This window comes from Eumetopias jubatus, unplaced genomic scaffold, assembly GCF_037043125.1.
Source record: "Eumetopias jubatus isolate StellerSeaLion01/CBP00866 unplaced genomic scaffold, mEumJub1_p1.0 scaffold_4, whole genome shotgun sequence".
Lineage (NCBI taxonomy): Eukaryota > Metazoa > Chordata > Mammalia > Carnivora > Otariidae > Eumetopias > Eumetopias jubatus.
In genome coordinates this window covers 56,485,395-56,510,550 of record NW_028274810.1, presented here as the reverse complement: position 1 = coordinate 56,510,550, position 25,156 = coordinate 56,485,395, and the positions used below count along the sequence as shown (strand labels likewise).

The window sequence follows — 25,156 nt, the reverse complement described above, 5'->3', positions numbered from 1 at the left end:
TTCGGCTCAGGTCATGATTTTGGGGTCCGGGGGTCGAGCCCCGTGTTGGGCTCTGCGCTCAACATGGAGTCTACTTGTCGTTCTCCCTCTGCTCCTTCTCCCCACCACCCCTCTCTCAAATAAATAAATAAAATCTTAAAAAAGTGATAAAGTTGAAGTGACTAAAATAAGTAAATACATAAATAAAAGCCAGCACAAGGAACAGTGTCAGGCACCTGGCTGGTGTCAGTACATGTTTGTTGAATGAACACTGGAGAGACAATGACAGGGTGACAGGCTATGCTTGTTCAGTCTCACCGTGTTCTGGGCTCAGACATTCCAACGGAGTGGAATAGTTATAAGGAGGGAGATCCTGTGTTCACATTCCAAAGTCAAGATGAAAAGAAACGTACTAAAAATCTGAGAAACGATGGACAAAGCCTTTTGATAGTGACTCCGTGGCCTCAAACCCTAGGCAAACCAGTTTGTCTTCTCTGGTAAATGAGCTGTTTTTGAGGGGCGCCTGGGTGGCTCAGTCGTTAAGCATCTGCCTTCGGCTCAGGTCATGTTCCCGGGGTCCTGGGATTGAGCCCCGCGTCGGGCTCCCCGCTCCGCGGGAAGCCTGCTTCTCCCTCTCCCGCTCCCCCTGCTTGTGTTTCCTCTCTCACTGTCTCTCTCTCTGTCAAATAAGAAAATAAAATCTTAAAAAAAAATAAGCTGTTTTTGATAGCTGGACTCAAGATCATTAAAAGATAATGTGACCCAAATGAAAGTGGCCATCCTAACATGAGATACAAAAATAGACTCTAAACTGGCAACATAGGACACAGACCCCCTACTGCTGTCTGCAGAACTTTGATACAAATAAGACCCACAATGCAAATTCCAAGAACCCACTACAGAAATGCAAAGAAACAACTTTGAGACAAAAGATTGAGAGGCAGCGTTTTAATATATAAACAGTCAGGCCAGGCCAGAGCCTTGCTACTCCAAGTGTGTTGTGGCCCAGGAGATTCAGCATCCCCTGAGAACTGGTTAGAAATGTAGAATCTCAGGTCCCTTCCCCTCAGACCTACTGCATTCTAACGAGATCTACAGGTGATTGTATGCATATCAAAATTTGAGAAGCACTGGGCTAGAATATTTTTTAAGGTGGGTTTTTGCTCTTCAAGTGTGCTTTGAGGTCAAAATAAACCCACTTAAACTATTTTTAGCTCATTATTCGCTCCATTCTCTCTACCTCTGAGCAACACTGTCACATGTCAGTGTCCTGCTCTGGGACTTTGAGTCTCTCATGAATCCCAGCTGCGTACAGAAGTTCACTGCGCCATTTCTGTAGACAGTCCTTATGGGTTACAAATTGGATTCCAAAACTTCCGTTCAGCTGTTCCTTGTACAACACCCCCAGGAGGTAGGTTGTATAATGATTTCCTTTCTTAGAGATGATGAAACCAGGGCCCATGGAGATTTTGTGACTCACCCAAGGGGCACCAAGCAAATTGGCATATAAGTCAAAATGAGAACTCAAGCTTTTGAGTTTCCAGTGCAAGGCTCACCAAACTTTGATGTCTTTCTTTTTATATAAGGAGGATTTTTTTGCATAAGAGACTTTAAGAACAAATTAATAGGTAACCTTGTGTGAGTTACTGAATAGAAGCCATGCACATGTGGACCCCTGGGATTATGGAAGTTTTAAGAAAGAACTGTCCGGCAGAGAGAGCAGTCAGCCGAGGGGGCCCTGCCCAGCCCAGCTCCCACACTCCTGCCACAGCCCAGGTTGACAGGTTCTGCAACCAGGAGCCTCAGAAACCTCCAAGCCTCTTGGGGGCACAGAGTTCACACAAGGGCTCTGTGGGGAAAGGAGCCAGGATTCCCCTGAGGCCATGGATATGGGTGGTGGCTTCTGGATGACAACAACCTTTCCCCAGGAGGATGCTCACTCCCACTTGTTTCTTTCATAGATTAAGAATAGCTGATGTAACTGGACTCTGCCTAAATACACGTGGTGTGCTTTACTCGATTGGATTTCCTAATTAATTCCAATTTCCCTGGCACAAATTGGAGCCACTTAATGACTCAGAAATGGTAAAGACTGTATATCTGGTATTGACACCCATAGGCTCTTCCTACTTTGCCCAAATTTAGGATTTCTCTGTCAACCCAAGCTAAACAAACCCACTTAAAGTATGTGGTTTGTTCAGTTTCAGCTGTCTATGTGGTGATTCTGAGGGTCCTCTAGAGAATGATTGCCAGGGTGGCTGCTTAAATCCACATCCCCCCACCCCCCACCCCCCCCACCCCCGCCCAATCCTCTCCAGACATGCATATTCAATGGGACATATTCATATACCTGATTACAAAACAAAAAGGATGGTGCACTTTAAAATTCCATGTAAAAAGTATTGCTTGGCTAATGTGCTCCTGCCTATGTGCTTTCTACACAGTGCTACAAAGAATAGAGTCATGAGGAATTCAAGGCTGAAGATATTTGGGATTTTTTTAGACAACACGGATGCACCCTGTACCTTATACCCTGCTCTGCAGCCTGCGTAGTTTTGGGGCTTGACCTAAGGCAAAAACTACAAAGCGTTCTAATGAGCAGAATTATGTAACAGGAATGTATGTGCATATTTGACATAGTTTCTTCTCTTGAATGGTGGCCCTCTGGCTGTGACCCATGCCCTCTCCACGGGCTAAGGAGTCCAGAGAAGGAGCCTTTTGTTTCCAGCTGCCAGTTCTTCCTTAGCCCCTAGGGCCCCAGGGACCTGCCCTGCTCTGCGTGGGCCCGCAGAAGCCCTGCAATTTCCACATGGGCGGGTGATTTCAGAACGATGGACAGAGCTGTTCGGCCAGCCTGCAGGGAAGAGAGAAAAAGAGAAACAGATTTTATCCTGTCTGCCTCCTGCCCTAGAGAAGGGTGAGTTGGAAGTAGGCATGGGGCATCAAAGTCTATTCCAAGCATCCAGAGACCCTAGGAGAGGGGGAGATTGGAATGGCATGAGGATCATGAAAAATGGGTCGCCTTCCAAGGAAACAGCAAGTCACTTCTGGGAAATCTGTGTGATGGAAGTAAGTGTCACATGATTGGTTGGTTTTTCCCACATGGTTTTTAATACTTTTTTTTAAACTGGAAAACAGAGGAAAAAAATAACTCTTCCATTTTTCCATTACCGAGACCTTCATGAAAGTTAGCATTTTGGTGTATTTCCCTCTAGTCTTTTCTCTTGTGCAAATTTGTTGTTGGTTTTTAAAGAGGAGTGATAGTACATATCAGTTTTGAACCTGCTTTTATTTTTAACGTATCATGGCATACTAGAAGATTTTTCCTTGTTCTTGCACAGTCTTCATAACGTATAATTTTTTCTTATTGGCTGTGTAATATTCCATAACTTACTGAACTCTTTCTCTTCTATTGGAGACTTAGGTTGTTTCCAGGTCTGCAGCATCACAGATTTAGTGCAGAAAACATTTCCCCCTTTCTAGTTATTTCCTAAGGACCAACTCTGAGAAGTGGGTCTACAGCATAGAAGCACATGCACATTTTTACACCTGATGCAGGATGCCACGGTGCTTTTTACATTACTGCTGTTGTGCAGGGAGATGCCAGGCCCACTGTCTAAAGAAGAGGTGTTCAGAGGGGCTCTCGTCCAACAACACAGGCCATTCTCTACAAAGAGTGACGGGGAGGGGCACCTGGGTGGCTCAGTTGGGTAAGCATCTACCTTTGGCTGAGGTCATGATCTCAGGGTCCTGGGATCGAGCCCCGCATTGGGCTCCCTGCTCAGTGAGGAGTCTGCTTTTCCCTCTCCCTCTACTGCTCCCCCTGCTCATGTTCTCTCTCTCTCTCTCTCTCTCTCTCTCTGTCAAGTAAATAAATAATAAAACCTTTTAAAAAAAAAAAGGAGTGAGGGGGAAGGCTGACTCAATGCAGCAGACGCTGAGCTCTGTGATGGCAGCCATGGTCTCTTCAGTCCCATTCTAGAATTCTGAAATCCCGCAGCTTCAAAACCACTTCTTTGGTAACTCATTTGGAGGCAAAACCCGATATGACCCTTATGTAGCCCAGGGAGTGTGAATATTTTTATATTCTGCTTCATAACTACTCATGGATTTAATATGTTGGGGGGCACCCAAGACCCCGTTGGATTGCTGCCCTATTGTATATGAGTGGAATTACTTCCTGAAATGTGAGAATCCACGGAAGCAGTTGGGGGGTGTTCACACACAGCTTAGAGCTCTTCAGTCTCATGAGGATGGAGTCCAGCTGCCCTCGGGGCTCCACACACTTGTCAATCACTATAATGCATGGCACAGAGCCAGACATACCAGAAGAGAAACCGAGTGAGCTCAGGGGAGAGGATGGTGCTGTGTGTGTATGTGTGTGTGTGTGTGTGTGTGTGTATGTGTGTGTGTGTGTGTGTTGGGGTTCAGGGAGCAGAGGAAGGAAGTGGTGTTTCAGTAGGACCCCGAAGGATGTGCATGGGCTTCATCAAACATAAGAGTTTCTTTTCCTGAAAATGCCTCATGACTCTCTGTACCTTCCTTTCACCACCATTTTTAAGTTGGTATCTGTGGAGCTGTTTGATAAATTTCGGTCTCCATGAGGTCAGACGCGAGATCTCGCCTGTGGTTGCCAGCCCAGCAAGAACATCCCAGCACCTGGCCCAGTGCCTGCCCTGTGGTCGGCACCCAGTGAGCACTGTTGACAGAAGGAATGCTGGATGATAACAAAGAGGTATTCATTTCAAGCTGATGATGAACCTGAGCAAAGGAGCTGGTAAGGAGTACTCTCCTAGGCTGGAATCAAGCAAAGACCTTAAGCAGAGGAGTCTTCTAAAAGCAGCCTGCAGAGTTTCGATGGAAGAGAGAGGCTTGGGTTTTGGCAGGCCTGTCCCCCTGTACTCTGGTTTCCATCGCTGTGCTTTGCCAACCCTGAGGCTCTATGAGGCGGAGATGGTGTGATTACTATGATTATGGGAAAGAGCCATGGGCCAGTCCTAGGGGACACATGCATCTTTGAGCAGGGCCATCGGGAGGTGACAGCCTGCATCTGTGGGCTTCTCACCTGCAGACCTGGAGAGTGGGGGACCCCATTCAGCTCAGAAAGTGTGGCCAGAGAGACCACCTGGGGAGGGTGTATCCCTTAAATGCCCTTGCCAGAGTCCTGGGAACAAGGTGACAGTGCGTGGTTCCAGTGGGAACCCCACCTGGCCAGTCCCGGCTGGGAACACTGAAGACTGAAGAGATGGGAGGGGCTCAGGCAGCCAGCACACCTGTGTGTGGGGGGGTGTGTGTGCGCACGCGCGCGGATCTGTGTGTAGTAGTGGTGCTGTCTTTCAATATGACAAGAACCTACTATGTATCAGGCAAAAAGGAGCAAGGCATAGTCTCTGCCTTAGGAAGTTTTCAGTTTGATGGGTACTTTAGAGGCATTGCTGAAACAAGCCCTTCAAAGTGTGAGCCTCAGAGCCCAGAGCACTGTGCCCACCACCTCCTCTTCCTCATTCCTGGGGCAGCCCCCAAGAGGCTGGGTAACTGATTTCTCAAATTACCTTCCAAACGTAGAGAAAGGCCTTACTGGCTGTTCTGGGGGTTCCACATTTATATCAACCTGTAAATATTGGTAGGATTAGAGAAACCTAGTTCAGTACGGAATTCTTGCTCAGTTTTCCAAGGAAATTATCAAGTCATCCAAACCTGCATCTAAGTCCCCATAGGGAAGGTGCACATTGAAACGACTGGGTGGCCACAGTAAGGGCCGGACCCCACCCTTCAGGGTAAAGCTGGAATAATAGGGCTTGGTGCTCAGTAGGGCCTCCGTCGGCAGTTCCCTGGTCCCTCTGAAATGTCTCACGCAAGTTAACTTTGGGAAATTGGGGTGTGAATCCTGAGTCAGCCCTCAGCCAAGCAGGCAGCAGGTGAGTGGGCCATCAGTAGGGTCTAGAACCCTCTGTGGGCCTGCTGCTAGCACTTCCTGGGCACCCCTGTGCTCGCCGAGCATCCCCTAACCCTCTCACCTTCTACTACGATGGACTTTGGCCACCGTCTGGGTAGCTGTCCCGTTCCTCCCTCCCAGGATTCTGGCCCCGCCCTGGTCCTCAACCCTGGTCAGGCTCTTCCTGATCCAGCACTGACCGGGACAGTGGTCCAATCCTGCTTGGACTTCAGCACTCACCCATGCCAGAGTTCCACAGCTACTGATGTATTGGGCCAGATGATCTGTAGTTCTTTATCGTTAGGATGTTTAGCAGCATCCCCTGCCTCCCCTCCTCCCCCAATACAGCAAATAAAATGTCTTCCAGACATTGTTGAATCTCCCCTGGAGAGCAGAATCACCCCTCAGTGAGAGCCATTTCTCCCTTTGGTGGCTATTCTTGTCTGACTTGCTCCCCTAATTCCAGACCTTCATCCTCCTAGGCCCTCCAGGCGCTGCCTGCAAACACCAAAGCCCCTACTCTTTCTTGTGCTGGTTGCTTCTGATTAGCTGTCTCTGCTCACCTATTCATGACAATAACTGTTACCAGCAACTGAACATCTGCTCGATGTCAAATACGTGTTTTACAAATATTACCATATTTAGGTACAGTCTATGACTCTCCCCATTTGCAGAGGCTAAGAGTGGTTAGATGACCTGCCTGAAGTCACAGTTACTAAACCCAGTTTCAAACTTACGAGTGTCTAGAGCCCATGCTTCTAGCAATCACTCGATTTGTCCAGCTTACAAGAGAGCTCTCACTGCGCTTTTCCTCCACCTCCAGAAAGCAGTCACTGACCTATCTCTTAACCTGTGACAGATGTGGACAGAGGTGTCCAGGAGATGCTCTCACACTCACCGCCTGAGTATCCCAGCTGACCAGGGACGTGCCCCCTGTCCCGCAGGCCTGCCCTTTCAGGCTTCCCTGGGGCAATAGTCCCTCCTAGGAGGACCCTGGGCCTGTTCCAGAAAGGGCGGGGGGGGGGGGGGGGGGGGGAGGCTGCCTCTTTCTGCCCCAGGGCAACCCTGCAGGGAGTTCATGAACACAGATCCTTTGTCTGACTGTATAATGTTTGCAACAGGAGGCTCTTTTTTCCAGCAACCCACCACTGTTCCCACATGCATTTCCAGAGGGTCTGTGCTCTCTATCTCAGAAATGGCTTTGGGCGGAGTTGGGGTTCAGGGGCACTGAAGACTGCTGGACCAGGGTGCGTGCTGCCCGGGTATGATGTGAGGGACCCAGCAGCTTGAATCAGTGATGGAACAATCTCGGGTGGTTCAGATATGGCCCGGTGAGAGGGTCTCCCCTTGGGCAGGGAGGGGACTCTTCCCTTCTCCAGGCTGTTTTCCCCTGCAAACTGTGGATGTTAAGAAAGTACAGGGAAGGGTGTTTAAAGCATTACATTATAGTGCCACTGAAGTCAAACCTGGGCCTGCATCCTTGCTCCGAGAACCAGCAGCTTGTGACCTGAGGACAGCTACATAAACTCTCTAGGTCTCTTGTTTCCTTATCAGTAAAAATGGGGATGGAAGTGTCCTACATCACTAGATTATCGAGAGGATTAGTGAGCTAATGCATGGAAAGGGTCTGGCTCCTGAGAGTACTCTGAGGAACTCGATGGAGCTAGCCTGCACCAGCTGTGTGATGGGGGGGGGGGGAGTATGTTTGTTACATAACCACGAGGTGATTCTGTTTCCTTATGAGCACATGGATGGCATCCACAGAGACAACCTCATAAAGCTGTTGTGGGGTTTTAGTGACAAGGCCTGCAGTCTGTGCTTCGTGCAGTGCCCAGAGCTGAGCAAGTACTGGGTCCATGCTGGCCACCATCCTTACTGTCATTACCATCAACTGACAGAGACGCTTATTTAAGAAGCATGTGTCCAGGGGCGCCTGGGTGGCTCAGTCGATTAAGCGTCTGCCTTTGGCTCAGGTCATGATCCCAGAGTCACGTGGTCCCTGGAATTCTGCTGGCTGGCCAGGCGTTTTTCAGGAAGGGAAGTGAAACACCTACTTGTTAATTGCCTGGAAGTCTCACCTTGTCGGTCAGGGTGCTGTCGCAGGCGGGGTGTGCCAGGAGCAGGCGCACCATGTCGGCATTGCCATGGTGACAGGCCAGCATGAGGGCCGAGGATCCCTCGTGGTCCTGCAGGTTCACATCTGCCTGGCAGCTCAGCAGCGCCTGGACCATGTCTTCCCGGTCGTGGCTGACTCCCAGCATCAGCGCAGTCTGGCCCCCCTGCCACACAGAGCACAGGGGTGTGGTGAGGATCCCCTCTCCAGCCCGGGGACACTTGGGCAAGACTTTGCCAGAAAATGACCATTGGTCTGAATCTCCTGCCGCTGGGATTGGACCCATCGTTCTCCGCCTGGCAAACTTCTGCTTTTCCCAAACACTGGTCAAATGCCACATCCTCTCTGAAGCCCTCTATGAACCCCTCAGGTACGGGATCGTAACACAGAACTTACCACTTGGTATTGCAACCTGTCAATCTCTCTCTCTCGTGGACTGTGAAATTTCTGATGGCAGGGACTAAGTCTTTTTCATTTCATCTCTGTTCCCCCAGTGCCTGGCACTGAGTACATGCTGGTAAACGTGGAACGACGGAGTGAAGGAAGGGTTGAATGCTTCGCCACCATGGCTTCCTATGGCCTGCCCCAGCCTAACTTCCTCTAGGAAGGCTTTGTCTGCTCAGAACACCCCTGGTATTTTCAGTTCAGTGATACCCAGAGCCCTCTCTGTCTTGACAGGATCTGTGCCTGCATGGTCCTGTGGTCATTTCTAATCCATAGTCACAGACAATTTTCTTTAAGTTTTTTATTTATTTAAGTAATGTCAACACCCCACTTGGGGCTCGAACTCACGAACCCGAGATCAGAAGTCGCAATCTCTTCGGACTGAGCCAGCCAGGTGCCCCGCCATTGACCCTTTGTGACATCCCTGTAATCATTAGCGCACATGGCAATGGCTCAGAGTCAGAAAGTGAGCCCAAGCCCTGGTTCTTCTGTTTCTTAGTGCATGACCCTGGCCCCCATCCCTCATATTCCCTGAATCCTGGTTTTTTTTCTTTTCTTAAAAATTAATATAATAATGACCTGTCCCATGTACCTTGCAGGGCTTTTGTGGGAATCAGGTGAAATAAAGGATGTAAATATAACAATGTGTGGTAGCGATTTTTCTTTCTTTCTTTTTTCTTTTTTAAGATTTTATTTATTTATTTGATGGAGAGAGAGACACAGCGAGAGAGGGAACACAAGCAGGGGGAGCGGGAGAGGGAGACACAGGCTCCCCGCGGAGCAGGGAGCCCGATGCGGGGCTCGATCCCAGGACCCTGGGGTCATGTCCTGCGCGGAAGACAGATACTTAACGACTGAGCCACCCAGGCACACCAGTAGTGATTTTTCTGATTACAAATTGGGCATTATTTCTCACAGATTTTCCTTTATATCCATGGTCCTCTTACACAACTTGATTATATTTTGCCCTCATGGTTATCCTGGGTTCCAGGGAGTTCAGGCTTGTCTCTCTCACTGGACATCAGCCTTTTTTAAGGTTGTGAGAATGAGGCAACCTTTCTGTTTTCTGTCCTTTCAGATCCCCTGCATCTCTGAGTGCCGTGTCTTACACGTAGAAAGTGCTGAGGACATGTTTGCTGATGTGTTTGTTCACTGAGTAAGGGCCAATCTGCAGTCACTGATGGATTATGCTTCCCCGCCCAGAATGCTGGGGCTTAGAAAAAAGAAAGGGGGTTTGCAATCAGGAAAATCCTGGCTGTGCTGCTTATTATCTGTGTGAATCTGGACAAATTAACCTCTCAGTGATTTTTCCTGATTTGGTAAAATGGGAGTGCTTAACAAAGTTACCTGCCTTATGGGTTGTTGTGAGACCCGAGTGCTTAACAAGTGCTCTGCATATGTTAGCTATTATTGTTGTTAAGAGCGTGGGAGGTAATGTATGACAAATGCTCAGTATGTGGGAATGTATTCTTTGGTGTCCTGGTTCTCCATTTCTCTAGAACCCATACAGATCTGTCCAGAGACGACTGTTTGCCTTTTGGGTTGCTTATACTCAGCCCTGAAGTAGTGGTTCTTCCTTCCTTCCTCCCTCCATTCCGATTTTATTTATTCATTTGAGAGAGAGAGCATAAGCAGGGCAGAGGCAGAGGGAGAAGCAGACTCTCCGTTGAACTGGGAGCCCGATGTGGGACTCGATCCCAGGACCCCAGGATCATGACCTGAGCTGAAGGCAGATGCCTAACTGACTGAGCCACGCAGAACCCTCCAGTGGTTCTTTCTTCACTGGACCAAACAGACCATGAGATTTCCACTGAAAGCCACATGACATGTGTAGATTGTCTTCTTGTCTGCCCCTCTGCCTGACTTCTCCTGTCTTCCTCACCTCCCTCTTGGTCCAATTCTATACAATTTAAGTCAATGATATTTATAGACTGCTGCTATATGCCAGGCGCTCTGCTGATCCTGGAGATACAAAAAGAAAGAAACAGCTTAGCCTAGGAGACTCCCAGTCTCCCAACTCACTCTTACTGACCTGATCCCTACTGCTCTTCTCTATGGAGAAGCCCTGGAGGGAGCTGGAGGGAGCAGTAGCAGCTATGAATTCCCGTCCTCCTTTAGCAACCTGGGATGAGCCCCTCACCCTCCTAGAGCATCACTCACTTTCTCCTCTATAAAAAAGCGGCCCAGTCTGTTAAGCATCCAGCTCTTGATTTCTGCTCAGGTCATGATCTCAGGGTTGTGAGATCAAGCCCCACGTCAGGCTCCACACAGGGTGTGGAGCCTGCTTGAGAGTCCTTCCCTCTCCCTCTGCTGCACTCCACCCCCTCTAAAAAGGGGGGGGCACTGATTTTTATTTTGGTGAGGATCCCTTCTTGCAAGAGGACCAATTTAGAGGGGTGCCTGGGTGGCTCAGTTGGTTAAGGATCTGCCTTCAGCTCAAGTCATGATCCCGGGGTCCTGGGATCGAGCCCCACATCGGGCTCCCTGCTCAGCGGAAGCCTGCTTCTCCCTCTCCCTCTGCCTGCCGCTCCCCCTGCTTGTGCTCTCTTTAAATCCAGTGGTGTAGGAGCTCTAGGTGAAAATACTTTGAAAAACAGAAAGTGATCTACAAATGTCTGTTTCTTGCCACCAGTAGAATTGCTATTAGATGGAGTGTGCAAAGTGACTCTATCTGGGTAGGCTACCATCTGCAGTCACTTTGTCGGGGGGTGGACAGGGGAGTTAAATATATTGTTGGGAGGCACTTTTTTATGGGTCTCTTAGTTTTGTCCACACCTTGTGAGTGAATGAGGCATTACCTGCCTTGCTGTTGTACATGGTCTTTTTATTTTGTATTTTTGGGGTTTTTAAAAATTTATTTAGGGCGCCTGGGTGGCTCAGTTGGTTAAGCGACTGCCTTCGGCTCAGGTCATGGTTCCGGAGTCCCAGGATCAAGTCCCACATCGGGCTCCCTGCTCAGTGGGGTGTCTGCTTCTCCCTCTGACCCTCTCTCCTCTCATGCTCTCTCTCTCTCTTTCTCAAATAAATAAAAATCTTAAAAAAAATAAAAATAAAAATTTATTTAAATTCAATTAATTAACATACAGTGTATTATTAGTTTCAGAGGTAGAGGTCAGTGATTCATCAGTCTTTTATAACACCCAGTGCTCATTACATCACATGACCTTCTTAATGCCCATCACCTTAATCCCCCTCCCCTCCACAACCCTCAGTTTCTTTCCTATGATTAGGAGTCTCCTACGGTTTGTCTCCCTCTCTGTTTTCGTCTTGTTTTAGTTTCCCTCCCTTCCCCGATAATCCTCTCTTTTATTTCTTAAATTCCACATGTGAATGAAATCGTGATAATTTAGACAGTCTTTTTAAAGATGCTGGTACAGTGAACAGCCTTGGAAGGAGAGAGATAGTATCTTCTCCAAAACAGAGGGCAGACATACTCACTATCCAGTATAAAAGATTCAGGTTCCCTATGCTCAGGGTTCCTATCCAGTAATATAACCCACTCTATGCACAGGGATCTGGCCATCCTCACACTGCCCTATGGGAATTGGGAATTGGGGCTCAGAGAACTGGTATAAATACCGATGCTGTGACTACTCTTCTTGCTGTGAATAATACACCCTCCTTCGTCTCTGGCACAGGAGTTTCATGTCTTCTACCAGCATCCATGACACTGTAGCATGCTAACTTGTTAACATTAAGGTAGAGTACAATCTCACACCCTTCACAGTTCTTGATAGTTAGGCTACATCTCTAATCACTCAGGGTGGGGGACGGAGAAGGAGAGTTGCATGCACTGTGTTGTTCTCATATTGGTCAAAGATGGGTACGTGGTCTTTTGAAGAGTTCCCATTGTTCTCTATGGAGCCTTGTCTAACGCAAAGCCCTACTGGCTAAGGACCAGACCCCTACTCTGTGTTGTCAAGTAGAGGGACCCGGAAGCTGAACAGAGACATGCCAACCCTCTGAACTGTTTTCTAATTCATGATTGAGGTGGGTCACCTGCAGGGGCTTCCTGTGCAACCAACTAGCAAATGCTTTCAGCCTTTTCATGCCTTCTCCTGCTGGTGCTAACTGTGGGATCACTTCGTTCAAGAAGTCAGATCCAGAGGGACTTTGCCCAGTTGTGGACCAGGACATAGATGACAAGCTCACTGACCTCCATCCTAGCCTATCTGGATCTCAGAAGCTTTTGAGGAGACCAAATATACAGGCTTTGGACAGATGCCATTTGGAGGGCCCAGCCTTCTTGGGTTAAAAACTCTACATGGATCTCTGTGGAATTTCTCAGCCCACTGGCAGAATAAAACTGAGAGGTACCCATATTTATTAAAGAGGGGATCATGTTCACACCTCCTACCTGAGTAGCTTGGATGTTCACGTTTCCTTCTCTTAAGAGTTTCCAGACGACAGCCATGTCTTCGTCGGTCTCTGCAGAAGCCAAGGGAGTGATCATCACGGCAGTATAGCCAGCTCGGTTCGGATGGTCCACATTGCAGACACCTGCAAGGGGAGCAGTGGGCAATTGGACTAGCTCGCAAGGGAGCAGAAGTGAGTTTCTGCTTAGCCTGATCAACATCTGCCAACTGCCTGCTGGTTAAAAGGCCATGGTACAGAACAGTCCCTTCCCAGTGGTGGAGTCAGTGTTTACATTTGTAGCAGCCTTTAAAAGTGGCTAGTTTTCTTTACAAGTTTTCTGAAGCTACCCAGCAAGAAGGTCCATGGTAGTAGGTCCAGAGATGGCCAAGGGATGCAATGATCATGATTATTTCCTAAAGCAGTGTTCTGGACACCGAAGGTCATTGAAGCTTCATAAACTGCCCAAGTGAAGGTGAAACGAGACCAGGACGTGGGTCTGTCTGGCTCTAGAGCCCATCACTCACCCGGCCACACAGCACCCAGAGCTGTGCATTTTAGGTTTTACCCTATGTTGTGTGTAACTCCTAAGCTGACGGCTGAGTCTTCAGGTCTTTCCCAAAGGCCGAGTGATATGTTGGCCAGTGTACCGGGGGGCCTGAAAAATGCCACAGGATAAACATAGGAAGTCTTCCAGGAATAACCATTTCGTTTGAAAAATGGAGGGAGAAAAAAAGCCTCCAAGCATTTTTATATTAATACATTTCACAGTAGAATGAAAAATAGCATATTTTTAAGATGAAGTATTAGTTGAGAACTCAGAAGAAATGTCTGCTTTGTAACCCTAGGGATATGCATTCATATCCCTCTCCACCAAAGGCAACATAGGAGATCATCAGCCTGTTATCCGTTGTATAAACGATCCCACCCCATAAGGGCAGTACCATGAGGTAAACAAAATCTTCCCCATACTGTTGCTTATCTGAAAAACCTACGTATCTCTTTTGGACAATAAAAAAACTATCTCAGTAGATCAAGTCACTTAGCCTTTCTTAGCATTTCCTCTGTAAAATGGGGAGAATAATAGAACCTATGGGGTTACTGTGATAATAGAACCTATGGGGTTACTGTGAAATTTAATGAGTTAATATATTGAAAGCACTTAGAACTGCACCTAGCACATAGCAAACACTCAATAAGCATTAACTGTTTCACTATTATTGTCCAGAATAGTATTCTTGTTTTTATAGCCTTGCTACTTGCTCATGAAGACTTAGGTATTCATTGTAACAAATCTGTTTTTTTATGAAAAAATGTCTGGGCTACTTAGGAGTTCTGTTCTTGGGTAAAAAAACAATATTGGTTTGACAGTTCCCCCACCCCATCTCAAACAATTTTTCAGAAATGTGCCATCGTGATACCAGGATGCCATTGGATACAAAAAAAATTCATTCTGACCACTGTCATGACCAGCTGGGCTATGAAAGCTGAATATAACCACACGCATTGCCTCACAGCTCTGCCCTGAGAAAGATGGGAATATCTGCATTGCCTTGTTATTCTCATGACTATTTGATGTTTGCTTTTAAGAGGTGTAAACAGTCCTCAGGTTACAGTTCTCTTTAGTCTCTTCAGAAACATGACTTATAACTCAGTAGACTAAGGACTGACTCCTGCCCAGGGGCTCAGAAAAGGGGCTGAGGACCCAGGGCTTTCACAGCAGATGCTTCTGAGCAGCCACCAGGGAGTGAGCCAACCGTCCCTGTAGGCGAGGGGAAAGGCTCTTGACTGAGCATGCTCCAATTCCACAAGCCTTCTCCTCTGTAGTGGCGTTCTGGCAAAATAAAGGTGCATCACTAAGGACTTAGGTGGCGGAGGTGCACCTGTTGGCTCTATACTCAATCATGATGAGTCACTTCTGTGTAGCCCCTTATGGTTTGTAATGTGCTTTCTGAATGCCTCACAACTGCGTGCCTAGGTTTCAGAGTGTGACCAATATGCCCTCCTCAACAGGCCTTCTACAGTGAAGGAAAGTAATGGTACTTCACCCCATTCTCCAGCTCCCCTTCATACTTTATGCTTATGGCTATTTTAGCTGTATCAGTATGATAAACAGAAAGCTTCCAGATCACTTTAGGGTTGAGGAAAACCGAATGGATTCTCAGTCAACACCAGCAGAAATGCGTAACAACCAAAGCTTAGGCCGCCTGTTCTCTGGCCTGGCCTGGCCCACCAGGAGAACTTCTAACCGGCTTCAAGTCCAAGCTGCTTCAAGATGAGGCTCTACATGCACAGAACACAGAGGTATGTTCCATTTAATTATGTGCCTTTCTCAATTGAGCTACCCCTTTTATGGTGTCCATGAATCCATGAAGAACTGAAATCGAGTACAATTGGCTCAATGTTAGAGTTGTGACTTTATCTTCCTCTGATGGTGTGGAAAGCAGAAAGTTTTAGGCTGTCATTAGGTACATCACCCTTCCATTCAGGTAAAAAGCCCTCAACGCTGCCTAACAGAATTTTGGAGAACTGGAGTGATGAGAAGGAGCCAGGACTGAGAAGGGCTTCAGGGAGAAGGATTCAGACAGAAAGAGAAGGCAGCAGTCCTACGGAGGGAATGAACTTGGTGAGTGGGAGGCCATGTGACTGGAGTGGATGGAAGGGGGCTACATGGTGATGATTGAGGTAGCAAATGCAGGCGGGAGCCAGGCCATCCGGGATTCCCGAAGGCCAGGCTGAGGAAGCTGCCTTTCATTCTTAGAGCAATGGAAAGCTGTGGGAGGCATTTAAGCAAAGGTGGATAAGATCCAAGTTGGGGGAAAGCTGTTGGATCTGGAATTCAGACTTCCTTATGCTCATTTAAACTCCTCCTCCAGCCTCCTAAATAAGGGTTACAGATCTAACACGTGCTCCAATTCCTGGATGCCGGGAATGAGAAGAACAAACCAATGGTATCACCTTTAAACCCCAGCAACACATTGAGTCATTGCGTGCTCTCAGGATCACACAAGTCTGTTGACTTTTCTGAGCATCACTTTCACTTTCATCATCTATAAAACAGGGATAATCATCCCTCTTAACAGGAGTTTTGAGGATTAAACAAGATCTCACATGCCAAGTGCTCAGCAGAGGGCCTAATCCATGGAGATCATTTGGGGTTTTATATCTGTTATTGGTACCCTCCTAGATATCCCTCATACAACCTTCCTAAACTCACAGATGCCATTGGGCCTGGACACGCCTTCAGCCAGCCCCATCACCCATCTGTCCGCACCGTCACTCCTAGGCTGCGTGATGTTGTCCCGCACAACATGAGGATAATGACACCTCCATCACAAGGGTGTTGTGAAGAATAAGTGCCATGATAAAGGCATGGTGGTCTAGTCCAGTACTAGAATACAGCAGGAGCTCAGGACAGTGAAGAGTCTCATGCTGGAAGGAAGTGGATACCAAAATGGCCCCTCAAGGAGGGACCCAGACTGAGCAGACACAACCATTTCTGACCTGTCTCCAGCAGCAGCTTCACCACAGAGAAGTTGGAGTGGGACACGCTGTAGTGAAGGGCCGTGTTCCCATTGCCATCAGCCAAGTTCACCAGCAGCTGCAGGAAGTGTGGGGAGTGGGGCTGGACCCCTCGGAGGTAGGCAGCCACCACAGCAGGGCTCGAAGACTTCCGGCTGGAGACGCGGAACCACTCTTGACGGAGGGTGTTCAAGCGCTGCCTCTGAAATAACCAACAGATTCCAAATCCAGGAGGTCACCTGGCTTGGGGGGCTCCAGCTGGGCTGTTAGCTTCCACTGGAAGAAGTCAGCTTTGGATGCGTCCACCTCTGTCCCCTCAGCTCCCTCTAACTCCACGTGACCTACTCCTGGAGGGGTCAGAGCTGGGGCAGGAGGTGGGTTGGAACCTGTGCGAACAGCCCCCCATGTGAGGTAGAAAGAGGTCTGGGAGAGCAAACAATACCAGTGACAAAGCGTTTTTCCAGGTGACACTTTGAATCTACCGTGTGTTTAGATCAAACCCCTGTACATACAGCATAACCAAGGCCCTGTCTTTCACACACATATAGCCGGCCTATGTTGACCTCAGCCTGGACCCTACCAGGACTTTTGTGTGTTCTTAATAGGCATGGCTAGCAAGTCACAACATTTTACTAATGGGGAAGACGCATGCTGAAAGCCTAAGATAAACAACATGCCCAACTGATGCTAGAAATAAAACCCAAACAGCTGTGCTTGAATTATTTTTGGCTTTTAAGCTTTGCTAGAACCTTCAGAGAAAATGGTTTAACAACCCATGGCGGGACCCCACTATCTGCAGTATGTAGCTCCTTTGGAACCATGAATGAGGAACCAGAGTGAATGACATCAACTCTGTGTGTTATATGACCTACATGTTTAAAATAGAACATGTTTAAGTTATTTATCTGAAGGGGAGGAGAAAGTGTGGCGATGTGATTTCACACTCATTCTGGAAAGGAACTGGATTTGGAGTCACTAAACCCATGTGGCCAGGCTTAAGTCCCAGCTCACCTGTGTGACCTTCGAAGTGATATAGTCTTTTTGAACCTTACCTGTCCCATCTACAAAATGGGAATGAAACAGGGCTGGGTCCCTAACCTCCCATTGGCTCTATAGAGTGAGGCCCTTGTACAACCTGCTTTGTCTCTAAGGTGGGGTGGGGGAAGGGGTACTTTGATCCTAATATGGGTGTGGTGTCAGGTTTGCACATCCTCTATTGCTTTTCTTTTCTTTTTAATTTTAATTTTATTTTTAAGTAAACTCTATGCCCAACCTGGGGCTTGAACTCACAACCTCGAGATAAGAGTTGCATGCTCTACCAACTGAGCCAGCCAGACTTCCCTCCCCTATCACTTTTCTACGCAGAAACAGTGGAATCTTTTGTGGCTGAAACACTTTATATATCAGAATATCTCCCTTTCCTGTGGAATCTTCAGGAGAATCTGGAGAAAGATCCTAATATTAAGGAACATAAAGCTTAATTCCATAATTCATTTAAGATTAAGTAACAGGAGTTTCGATCAACATTCACATCACATACTGGTTGTTTTTGTTTTTGTTTTGCAAAATCAGCTAAGATAAAATAATCAAAATGGGTTGGGCTGAATTAATTGCTTTTTTACCCCTAAGGCCCTTCTGCAAAGGAGAACAAAATGGGCTTTAAAAATGCTTATAGGCTGTTAGATGTCAGGGCCTCACTGACAGGTTGGCTCTCCTGAATTGGGAATACGTGTCTGTGCCAGGATCTCTTGAATAAAAGTAAAACCTAATGGCTACATGTTTAATTCCTTGTGGGCCACGAAGGTGTTAAGGAGCAAGCGGATATTTTTTTTTTTTTTGCTTTTGGTCTCTTGACCCAGAGGTTCGTGACAAAAAAACACAGTAAAGGGACGCCTGGGTGGCTCAGTCGGCTAAGCATCTGCCTTTGGCTCGGGTCATGATCCCAGAGTCCTGAGATCGAGTCCCGCATCGGGCTCCTTGCTCAGCGGAGAGCCTGCTTCTCCCTCCGCCTATTGCTCCCCCTGCTTGTGCTCTCTCTCTCTCTGACAAATAAATGAATAAAATCTTAAAAAAAAAACACACACACATAGTAAAGACTACAGAATTAAATACCAGGGCTTGAGGGTAATGAAGACATACTGCCCACCACCCACCTTCATTTTCTTAATGAGGAAACAAGCTCTGAGCGGTGAAATGACTTGCTCAATATCTCACTAGCAGCTGTCCGGTGACTAGAACCCCCGGTTCCCATTCCATATACTCTTCACTCTGCCCATAGTTCTCTCCAGTTGTGAGGTGATTTTGAGCCCAAGCCACACACGGTTTGGTTTGGTTTTGAAGCCACATACAGTTTTATGCTGGACTTCCAGGTGCAATGCCTGATAACGCTCCGTAGTGCCTCTGAGCGCCAGGCTGCTCCCTGATGCATATGCATCAGGTCCTGTCTTCCAGCATAATTATCATCACCCCAGCAGCAGAGTTTGGGCAAAGGAGGGCACCCAGAGGAAAGGGATTCCATGCACATCCACACCGCTGCCTCAGGCAAGGGACCAAAGTCACCCAGTCAGAACTAACAGCTTAAACAGTAGGGACATCCTTCCATGACAGTGAAAAATCACAGTACCAAGAGTTGGTTGGTGGTGGCCCCAGTTTCTGGCAGATATTGGCTCAATGCCCGGCATGCGTTGAGGAATTCTTCTGAGGGTTTATATCTAAAGAAAAAAAATACATATATATATCAGTTTTCATATTAATATAAAAGAAAGTAATCCCGTAGCTTGACTTTCGATTCTCAGCAGCTAAAGCACCCACACTGGGCCACTTCCCAGGCAAGGAGCATTCCGCTGAATGCAGCCTCCTGACAAGGCTTGGCCTCTGAACTCTGCTGAAGAGTGAGTCAAGCACATTGCCCTTTTTATCCTGCTGTTTTCAGGAGGCGGGAGCAGATCACCAAAGCATTCTGGGGGCCATAGGACTAACTGCAATTCCTGACATGCTGGGAAGAGGGAAGGCTGTCTTCCTGACTTTGGATAAAACATTTCCTGCCTAAGTGACTTGAAAAATCCAGAGAACCCAATCCCTACCAGCAATTTTTTCCAGGTTATTCTTTCATGAAGGATACCATCAATGCTAATAGAGTCAATACAATGAAACTCAGTTAAGCTGGGGTGCTCTCGGTGCTGGGCGCTCTTCCTGTGTCAGTGTAAGAGCAGACAGACCATCCTGGGGTGGGACTTGATGGCACTGGTCACCAGGAAGCTCTGCCCTCAGCATGTCTGTATAGTGCTGCCATGTTGAGCAGCCCTGTGGACCTGCTTACCAGTGAGTCCCATTCACTGCTCGTCACTCCCCCACCACCCCGCTGAGGGGGGTGATGTTGGTAATGGGACTTACTCTCCTTATTTCTACTACTTGTTTTTCTTCTTCTTTTAAGTAGCCTCAACACGCAGCATGGAGCCCAATGTGGCACTTAAACTCATGACCCTGAGATCAGGACCTGAGCTGAGGTCAAGAGTCAGACACTTTAACTGACTGAGCCCCCCAGGCTCCCCTCTACTATTTCTTGAGAGCCTGGTCTATGGCAGGCACTGTGTTAGGCATTTTACATGCTTTTTCTTATCCAGTCCCCAGATCAAACCTATCAGGTGGCTGCTACCCACATACTACAGATGAAGAATTGGAGGCAAGTACAATTTAGGCACCTTATGTAAAGGAACATGGTGGCAGACATGGGATTTGAACCCAAGTGTGTCCAGCCTCAAAGACAGGGCTGCTTTTCATCAGGTGACATGACCTCGCATCTCTTTAAAAGATGGGGTTATGTCAACATGGCCAACAGGAAAAGACAATTATCATATGAGCTCACTGATATGAGGAGTTTGAGAAACAAGACAGAGGATCATAGGGGAAGGGAGGGAAGAATGAAACAATATGAAACCAGAGAGGGAGACAAACCGTAAGAGACTCTTAATCTCAGGAAACAAACTGAGGGTTGCTGGAGTGGTGGGGGGTGGGAGGGATGGGGTGGCTGGGTGATGGACACCGGGGAGGGTACGTGCTATGGTGAGCACTGTGAATTGTGTAAGACTGATGAATCACAGACCTGTACCCCTGAAACAAAGAATACATTATATGTTAATAAAAATAAAAAAATATATGGAAAAAACATGGCCAACGGGAGAGGCAGGAAAGCACGTGGGTGAGAATCAGACAAGACCTGGGTCAGAAGCCCCACACAGCTGTGTCCCTTAACTTCTCTAAGTCTCTTTTCCACATCTGTAAAGTGGGGATTATAATAATTTCTACTTTGCAGGATAATTAAAAGGATTATAGTCCATGTAAAGTCCTTCACACTTCCAGGCCCGGGACGATGTTAGCTTGACAGGTAGAGCTCTGTGTGTGACAGTATATCCCACGAAGGCAGGAGTTACATCTGTGCCTAGCATAGATCAGAAACTCCGGAAACACTGGTGAATGGATAGAAAGATGAATGAACAAATGAACAAATGAACAAATATAATAGAATAAAAGAATGAAGAAGTGCCCTTGCTCTTTCCCAGAGATCAGGTGCCCCCATCTGTACCCATCTGACTCACCTCTCAGCCTTGGGATGGGGGACTTCTTCCCCAGGCCCACTTTCCTGGCCTGTGGTGCTGGTGCCCTCAGGGATGCTCAGCCCAGCCTTGTAGGCAGGGTGGGCCTCCTTACCACGCCTGTGTTCTGGGCCATCACATTTCTTCTCGGCCTCGCTGTCTGACACTTCTTCCGGGGAGGTGTCCTCACCGCTGGTCTCCTCACTTGAGGTGGTCTCGTAGCTGGAGAAGGAGACAAAGATCACTCATTCTGTGTTTCCTGCCCGGTGTCCAGATCAACACAAATAAGAACCAGGTGGGCTTCAGATAATAATCCCCAGCTTGCTAACCACATCCTCCATTCTCTGTATCGGCACGCCTGGGTGAGGGGACTCCCAGGAACCTTACGTCAGAGAAAGGTGTGGTCAAGAGCTGTGGCCTGACACCGGACGCCATGTGGGGAGAAAAGATAATTAAGCTGTTTGCAGGGAACACACAAATAGCCCATGCCCTAATTGGCCTGTGCATTCGGATGATCCAGATAAGCCATCCAAGATTCTCACAAAAGCATTTGCTTCTGGGGTCCTAACGTGTTGTCTAGAGGGGCCCAGATGTAGGCAAACGGCCCCCACTCCCACCCTGAATTCTTGGGAGTTGATGGACAGATCTTCACGTCTCTGGGTGATTGTGAAGCTTCCCTTTCGCCCCCCCTGTTCCAGCCAGGCTTACATCTGACATGGGAGGACCCATCTATGTCTCTTCCCAGCAGTGTTCCGTAGGAAACATGAACAGTCTGACGGGTGCCTGAACCCAGCATCTGCGTGTCCTGGCTGAGGCCTATTCAGCTACTGCTTGCAACAGCAAAAGCAAGGGCATGGCCCCCTTGCCTCGTGGCCCACCCTCCCCAGCAGTGATCCTTAGGTTCAGTTTTGTGCGACTCCATTGAGGTGGCAGACCACAGAGGGAAGTCCCGGCAGATTTATGGATCCTTCTGCTGATGGTCAACAGGAGACCCCCTGTTAGAGGATCCTGCAGTTAAGATGAAAATTTCAGGCTCTGGGGCCATTGAACACTGCCACAGAGACCAGGGGAGACCAGTGGCCACAGCTTCCATTGAACCCCCTTAGGCCCTTTCTCTGGATGCTGGCCCCTATGTAAGGCCCCCATGCTCACTGGATTTGCAGAGCCAGGCTGCTCCTTGGCATGCTCATATTCTGTCTTGTTTAAACCACAGATATTTCTTCCTCTGTTGTGCTTGGAACAACCTTTTGCTTTTGTGACTAAGAGAAGGGGGGACACATTATGTTTACCAAGCAGTTCTTCTCTTACAGTTGCTTCCATAAAAACTTCACCTGGAAGTCCATTCAATCATTCCACAGAAATTTATTGAGCACCTACTGTGTGCCACACTCTGTTCTTAATGCTATACCAAAGCCCCTGTCCTAATTGAGCTTCTATTGCTAGTAGAGAAAAACAGAAAACAAACATGTAAACAAGATAATTAGATAGTGATAAGAACAATGAATAAAATAATAAAGGACCATGGACTAGAGTAATGGGTGGAGGGCCTATGTTAATTAGACCAGAAGTTTTTCACCTTGGCTGCACATTATAATCACTTGAGGGTGTATACATTCCCAATATCTGCACAGCACCCCAGCCTAATGAAGCCGGAGTTTTGGGGGGTGGGGGGGGAACTCAGGCACTGGTATGTTTAAAGCTCCCTCAGGGTTTCCAAGGTGTGGCCAAGGTTGAGAACCATTGCACTAAAGTGACAAATACTGAAGAATATCTGGGACAAGGGCACTTTAAGGGCGGTGGGGAGACAGTCGGAAGGACAGACAGCAAATGCAAGGGCCCCACGATGGGCCTCACTTGGCACATTTTAGGGAAGACAGGCGGGAGTCGATGGTAGACAATGGGGCCAGCAATAGCTACGGATGGACTTCCAGGTTTGGGCCCGGGGCGGGCACTGCCGGGGGCAGGGGAGGGATAGGACCTGCTTCTCCTGGGTTCACAGAGTCTGACGTTAGTGGGAATGGCAACAGCGACTCTCCTGTGACATCCCATGTCGTTATTTCTGACGTTTTCCTCACAGAGCCTGCAACAGTGATGTCACCCTTCTTTAAATCTGGTGTCTCCCTTCTGGTCTGACCCAAACTAGCAGGGGTTCCGACCTCCGGGGCCCACCACTGGCTGGGTCCGGTGCCCCTCCTTTGGGCCCACACTCTCTTCTTCACTAGAATTCATCTCAGCAGATTGGTGTTTTCTCTTTACTTCTTGTCCTATCTCTGCCCTGTCCAAACTATGAGCTAAAGGCAGGGACCAAGGATTTATTTGACTTCTTTATCCCTGACACCTAACACATTTGTTGGCATTTAATAAATGTTTGTTGAATGACTGATTTAGAAAACATTCTAAATCCAGTGATTTACTCTCTAGAATATATAAGGTTTGCTTCATGTTCCAAGTCAATAGACCTTGGTTGTTTTTCTTCATCCTAAAAAATGCTGGTTTGGTTTGCAGTAAGTTAGTAAAAGGAAGAAAAAAAAATAAATGGGTGAAATTTGAAGTTCAACAAATTAAGAGTTTGTCCTGCTTTCACTCTTGTGGTTCAGATTAAATGTCTTCTGTAAAGGGCCCATGTGCTCCCCAAACTCCCAGAAGCCACCTGGAACCCTGTCCCCAGGGACACCAAAGCCGAGACATTAAAAGCACAGGATCCAACAGACCACCACAGCTGGCAAGGAGCCAAACACATGCAAACCCAAGATGGGAGTTTTCAAGGGCCGTTAATTCCCTTGAAGAAAAATGGAAACCAGATGCTTCCCCCTAGGAAAAGCGAGTGCTAAGGACCACAGCAGGATAGGTAGTGTGGAGGGGGGCAGTCTGGGCTTCACGAGCGATGCTTACCCACCGTTAACCCCAACAAACTGAAGGTTCTTTTTGGTCCCATTACCTCCTGCACGGAAGCCATAGTCTTTCTTTTTCATTATGGATTTAAGGCTGGTCGACGGGGAGATCTCTAGGTAGACACAACATCACAGGTTAGAATGATCTTGGGGATGCCCCAGAATGCAGCAAAACCGGGACTCTTGCTTTGAGGGGAGACAGGCCGAAGGCATGCGCGGAGGGAGAAAGGGACAGAGATCTAGATCATGTAAATCAGATATTGTGAAGGTCTTGAGGAGGCCCGGCCTTCTGGTCAACACCAGCCCAACTGTCCCTGTTCACAAGCCCCTCTGTGTGTGGATGACAGAGTGGAGTTCCTGGAGCACTCTTCCAGAAGAGCCATGTGGTGCGTGTGCCATCACTGTCCCTGTCTTAGCGAGGGGAAATCTGAGGCTCAGACTTGCTCAGTGAACGGCAGGGCAGGCGCAGAACCCCATACACACGACTCCTGTTCCCATGCCCACCTGGGCCCGAGGGCACCTCCGTGGTCTTTCCTGGCTTACGTGCCACGTGACACCTGGGATGTGGGGTAGGCATGGCAGGCGCATGAGCAAGAGCACGTCTTTTTTGCTGTGCTCAAAGGTATAGGAGGCATTTTCCAATGGGCAAGACTGGAATTAGCACCGAAATAATGAAAAAAGCAACTCATTCGTGATCTGCAGCAGGAAGCAGACTTGCACACTGCTCGTTGAGCAAAGCAAAATATGGTTCCACTTTACTCAACAGAAAGGAGTGTGTGATCTGTTACAAGAGAAGTGCTGCTCAGCCCAAGGGTTGACTTCCACATGTAGCATTCCGTCTCTCTCCTACACACACACACACACACACACACACACACACACACACACACACACACACGCATGCACGCACGCACGCACAGAAACTATTCAGTGAAATATTTCAGATCTCAATACAGTGCTCCTTCAAAACCAGGCTAGAGCAAACCTCTAAATGCAAGAACCAGAGAGGACCACAGGAAGGCAAGAGCCCAGGAAACAATGAAGGGAGGCTGAGGTTTAGAGCACACACAGCCAGGGCCGTTCTTGCCCTAGACATTGTCTTTGTGCAACGCAAGTGAGAAATGAGCGCTGCCCGGGTGGACACGGTGCTGCAGACTTGGCAAGGGAGTGGGGGCTGAATTTAGGCCCCCGTGGTGCCTATCCTGGCCAGCATCTTTGTGCCCTGTGCTATCTGTGCCAGCTTATATGTGGTGGCCCTGCAGTCCAAGCCTTAGAGCCAGGACAAGAGTAGGGGCACAGGGCCTCCACTGTTACATAGATTGGTGTT

At 48.0% G+C, this 25,156-nt stretch overlaps 1 protein-coding gene across 1 annotated transcript in view; it reads right to left on the bottom strand.

Annotated features, from left to right (window-relative positions):
• Positions 1-2,297: 2,297 nt before the first annotated feature.
• KANK4 (KN motif and ankyrin repeat domains 4) overlaps positions 2,298-25,156 on the bottom strand; it is a 31,565-nt gene continuing 8,706 nt past the window's right edge. The window contains exons 3-9 of the mRNA XM_028106837.2: positions 23,831-23,942; positions 20,942-21,160; positions 18,970-19,057; positions 16,329-16,548; positions 12,829-12,971; positions 7,993-8,193; positions 2,298-2,833 (exon numbers count right to left, since the gene is read on the bottom strand). Of these exons, the coding sequence (XP_027962638.2) occupies positions 2,729-2,833; positions 7,993-8,193; positions 12,829-12,971; positions 16,329-16,548; positions 18,970-19,057; positions 20,942-21,160; positions 23,831-23,942 (1,088 nt within the window). The 3' untranslated portion in view covers positions 2,298-2,728. The remainder of the gene's footprint in view (positions 2,834-7,992; positions 8,194-12,828; positions 12,972-16,328; positions 16,549-18,969; positions 19,058-20,941; positions 21,161-23,830; positions 23,943-25,156) is intronic.